Source organism: Gymnogyps californianus, chromosome 5 (genome assembly GCF_018139145.2).
Source record: "Gymnogyps californianus isolate 813 chromosome 5, ASM1813914v2, whole genome shotgun sequence".
Classification (NCBI taxonomy): domain Eukaryota; kingdom Metazoa; phylum Chordata; class Aves; order Accipitriformes; family Cathartidae; genus Gymnogyps; species Gymnogyps californianus.
In genome coordinates this window covers 18,065,995-18,071,094 of record NC_059475.1, presented here as the reverse complement: position 1 = coordinate 18,071,094, position 5,100 = coordinate 18,065,995, and the positions used below count along the sequence as shown (strand labels likewise).

General features: G+C 47.6%; 1 protein-coding gene across 1 annotated transcript; it reads right to left on the bottom strand.

The window, feature by feature from the left end:
- Positions 1-217: 217 nt before the first annotated feature.
- On the bottom strand, positions 218-4,263 carry INS (insulin). Its single transcript, XM_050898351.1, has 3 exons — positions 4,185-4,263; positions 3,429-3,632; positions 218-354 (listed from the first exon to the last, which is right to left on the bottom strand). Exons 1-3 carry the CDS (start codon positions 4,261-4,263, stop codon positions 218-220), a joined length of 420 nt encoding a protein of 139 aa, XP_050754308.1.
- Positions 4,264-5,100: the final 837 nt, after the last annotated feature.

The window sequence follows — 5,100 nt, the reverse complement described above, 5'->3', positions numbered from 1 at the left end:
ATGGGTGGCTCCAGGACCTTTTAAAGCTGCCTTACCCGAGCACAGACGAAAACACCCTGAAGTAAACATCAGTGCCCTCTCCCCAAGATGTGGATGCATGAACCAGCACAGTCCTTTGAATAGATCCACAACATTTATTCAATTGCTTTGAAGGTGCAGTAGCGTAAGTGCGTGTTTCTACCTGTGGCCTGCGAGCTCCCCACCGCTGGCTTCGCCACTAGTTGCAGTAGTTTTCCAGTTGGTAGAGGGAGCATGTGTTGTGGCAGCATTGCTCAACGATCCCTCGCTTCACTTTCTCAAACTCCTCCTGCTGGAAGGGCAGCTCTCCTACCTCACCGTGCAAGGGACCACTCACTGCCAGGGAAGAAAAAGATAAGCCATGGAACATCACACGACATCAGCGCTGGCTGTTGAGCCCTGCAGACACCCCCTTTGCAGACAACAGATTTTTAAGCCAGAGCTGGCTGGAAAATGGGGAGGAAGTTGTAAAGTTTTCCCTGGGTTGATGCTGCTTGTAGCACCTTCAGGCTCTGTGTTTCCTCTCCCAAAACAATCCTATGGTGCTCAGAAGGAGCCAAGCTGAGTGGATATCAGCAGTGTGAGGGACAAAGGAATACAGGGTCTTTATTGAGGAAGGTGTGTGGAGAAGAAGAGAAACCCTGCACCCTCCCTGGGGTGAGCAGCTAGCAAGTAAGATGATAAAATGGGCTGGTCTGCTCCATAGAGATGAGTTGCTTGGGACTGCAGCCCCCCTCAGGCAGTTACCCACTCTTCTGGGAGCCTGGGCAAACAACTGTGATGCCCATGGGATTGCAAGGACGGTCCAGTCCTGGGGCTGGTTGCATTTCCCAGCTGGTCCTGAACAGCCTGCTCCTGTTGGTTGCCTGGATGTAGCCTCCAGCCGATGGCAAAAGTGTTTGTGTGTGTCCATGTTCACAGCTGGGGAGGAGTTTTTAGAAGGAATGATGAATTGGGGTATTTGGACACAGACAAAACTCAACAGAATGTCTCGTTTGATGGTTGGAACTTTAAAACTTGTGGACAGAACTGTTCAGGTTTTGGTTGCCCAATGAAAACATAGAAAATGGCAAATAAAACAGTGATTTTTCCTGAAGGAAGAAAAGAGCCCCTAACAACAAAAAGAAAATGCCTGGAAAGTGAGAATGAGATGTGGTTTCTAGGGCAATATGAAAGTACAGCACAAGATGCAAAATCCCCAAGCCCCCAAAGCGTGATGCAATGAACGAGGCACAGGAGTAACAAGAAATAATTATGCTAGTGTGCTAGGAGGAAAATTTAGGGAAGATTTAGTCCAACATTAAGTAGAAGAGGAAATAACTAGTCAATGTTTTGTGATTTACTTGTCTTCATCCTTCAAGCCAGCTGTGAGCAGACAGTAAACACAACCAGCTTGTGTGACAAAGAGATGGTGGCTCAGGCAAAAGTCCTGGAAAAGGAGGTAGAAAGTCCTGAGATACTTTCAGACTGGTTGGCCCTGATGAAATTCTCCATACAGTATTAAGGGAATTTGGCTAACAAAACTTCCAACCCATTCGTGGTGGTCTTCAGAAACAAATAATCAGAGAAGGGAGCAACTAACAGCCCAGCTGGCCATTCAAAACAAATCATGGCAAACCCTCTGCTATGACATTACCTTGCTTCACCTTCCGAAGACCTCTAAGACTATTTCACAGGATGGTTACATACACAGGAGAAGGAATCAGATACAAATTAAACCAGTGTGTAATGGGAAAAGAAATGGTGGGAGAGGTGTATCGTAGTCAGGGGAGGTTAAGTAATGGTCCATCTTGAAATGAGAGGGTTGAAATGGCTGCGATTTGGCAGGGGTCTCTTCTGCATCTATTTACAGTCTCCATTAGTAGCTTGGAAGACAGAAGAGAGAGTGTGCTTGCAGGGTTCATAGAGGAGCCAAATCTGAGAGTAGCTTGGAAGACAGAAGAGAGAGTGTGCTTGCAGGGTTCATAGAGGAGCCAAATCTGAGAGGAGCTGCAGGTACCCAGCTCCAGGAAAGACGTCATCCTTGCATTACAGCTGGAGCATTCCAGGTCCTGGCCCCATCTAGATACAAACACCATGTTGAAGGGCAGCTCTCTGGACTGCCTCATCCCACCTGCATCGCCATGCAGACACAAAGTGCTGGACCAGGGGCAGTGACCCAGCACTGCAGAGTGTGCAGGCAGGGCTGTCATCTCCTCCTGCCTCCTGGCTCTTGCACTTGTCAGTGGTCCAGGAGTCCTAAGAAGGGGAACCAAAGCAGCTCCACCAGCATTTCACCACCATGAAATAAAAGATGATATAAAGCTGTGGGGGCTGCAAGCCTCTTGAAGGGCAAGATTAGTACTAAAAATTACCTTTGAAACTATAGAAACACAGAAAAGATGGAATGCTGTTCAGTAACAAACGGGAAAGATGCTAAAGGTAGGCAGGAAGACTGCATTGCGCATCCAGTATGAGGGCTTGACTGTGGTATCGGTCCTTCAAGGGCTGCTGATCCACCTGAGGGAGGACCAAGGCATCCAAGGGAGACAGTGATCACTATCAATCAACAGTACAGTGCTGCTTTGAAAAAGGCAAACCACCTGTGTAGACATGAACATGGTGTGAAAAACATGCAATATGGTTCTTCCAGTTTGCTCACTCTACTTGGCACTGGCAAGGCCTCAGCTGGGGTCCTGTACACTTCTCCAGGCATCACCAGTCAGTAAGGATGTGGACCAAATGCAGAACAATTTGCACGGACAGAGATCTAGCAAATATGACCTAAGAAGGTAGTGGGAGGGTGTAGAGGGGATTTAGCTGAGAGCAGGTTAAAACTAGACATGGGAAGAGTCTTCAAATATTTTGAAAAGCAGCCATAAAGAAGAAAGGAGTAGACTCTTCCCCATGTCCACTATGGAGAAGACAAGAAATGATTTACAGCAGGGGATGTTCACGTTAGATATTAGGAAGAAATCCTCAAGAAGAAGGTTAGCTAAGCATGGGAACAGGCAGCTTCAGAAGGCAGAAGAAGCTTTCTCACTGGAGGTTTTTGTGAACATACTAGACAAGCATGGGTCAGGAATAGGATGAGGACAACTGATCCTGTCTTGGGGCAGAAGGAAGCTTCCTTCCACCTTTATTTTCTATGAACACTCCCAGGCGAATGTAATGGCCACACAAAGAAACAGACAAGTTTGAGCTTTCAGGCACAATTCCTTTTGCCTCATAAATCCTCTTTCCGTGCCTGCCCTCCCATCTGCCTTTTTAACCTGAAAAGCTTTTCATTGGCAATGTGATGCTGTTGATATGTTAAAGGTATTCCTGGCATTCCCCATCAAGGACATTCCTGGTGTCACTGTCAAAGATAGGCAGTTGTTACATTTCTCATTGCATAGCATACGACTGCGTTCACGGTCAGCCTGACTTACCTAGAGGCTGCTCAACGTCCCGTCGGGCTTTGGGGGAGTAGAAGAAACCCCGCTCTCCACACACAAGGTAGAGAGCCTCCACCAAGTGGGACCCACAGAGGTGCTGGTTGGCAGCTGCATGGCTGGTCCCGGGGCTGGAAAGAGCGAGAAGGGCCAGGAGAGGCAGCGATCGGATCCAGAGAGCCATGGTGAGCAGGGTAAGGCCTAGGGTTAAGAGGCAGAGGAGACACAGGAAGGTCTAGGAGGGAGAAATAGGTTATCATCAAGCATCTTATGTCCTTCAGCTCCTTTGGCATGAAAATGAGACCAAAGTAGCAGATGGACCTTCTAAAGATGCCCTAGCTTGAGAGGGAAGGAGAGCTTTCTGCATCAGGCTTTACAAGTCACAGTAAATGACTAATGATTATAACCAGAAGTCCATCTCCATCCACATGCTTACATCAGTCCTGGCCTCCCTGCTGTCTTCCGCCAAAAGGCCAAACTAGACTGGAAAAGCCATCCCACCGAGCCCTGTAGCATACGTGCCCAGGAGAGCTGAGATCAGCAGACACCTTCAGAGGAAAAACCCTCTCTGCCAAGTCAGAAGGGGCTGTTATTTATGGTGATGGCCCCAAAACAGCACAGTGTGCTCAAAGACCTGAGGAGACCTCATTTTCTTGGACTAGTGAGCCAGCATTTGTCACCACCAGCTACATCAACTTAAGAAAACAGCTCTGCCAAACAGGTAGAAGCTAAAAGGGTGGCAATCAGACTTACCCAAAGAAGTGGCAGCAAGAGATGGAGAGAAGTTTGCTCCGAGAGATGAAGACTGTTTGGTTGGTAGTAATATCCCCATTCTCTCTTTCCCATATTTATATGCTTTACACTAGCCCAAGTGACACAAGAGCTAGCGTGAGCCCCACCTCGTTGATGACACTCTAGCCAAAATTTTTGCTGCTTGTGCACATTAATTTCCCTCTACGTAGCATCCACAGGTCTTTATGCAAGTTAAGATAGAAGCAACAGTTTGCAGTTTCCATCTCATTTCATCCAACCTGTTTTTGCTTCCCTGAAGCTCTGTCCTGAGCCATCAGTGACCCTTTTAGCAAGAGATAATGGTGCTATTACAGCTGCAATGATTACTAATGACACTAATGTTGGCAATAGACACTGCTGGCATTGAGGTGGCTCAACAGCTGTTTCTAAAATGTAAAATTAAAGGCAAACATGTTAATCTGTTTGATTAATATCACCTTGGAAAGTATGCAGCAATGGGACCAAGTTGTCAGTGAGACCATGCTACTGTCAGGTGTTAGAGGAAGGAAAACACATTATTGCGCTGAGGCTATCTGTGGCCCCACTCGCTGGCCATGCGGCACACAGTGAGAGACACGCGTCCACAGCTTGGGCTGGGGGAGGAACAACATCTGCATTTTGCAGGAGACCTTGGGTGGTCATTTTAGCTCAGCACGGGGCCAGAGTTAGAGCATTTGGAATTTTGTATGTGAAAAAATAAGCCTTTCCCCCTTTGCCCGCTGAAAGGTAGGTCCCCTCCTTCATCTGCCAGGTGCCCTTTCAAATTCCTGTTTGGGATTAAGCAGAGCAGAGACTCAGTCTCTGCCGTTTGCAGGTGAGAGTTCTGAGCACCTCAGCTCTTCTCTCTGGGGCTCTGCCCAAAATTGTGTCTTCAACA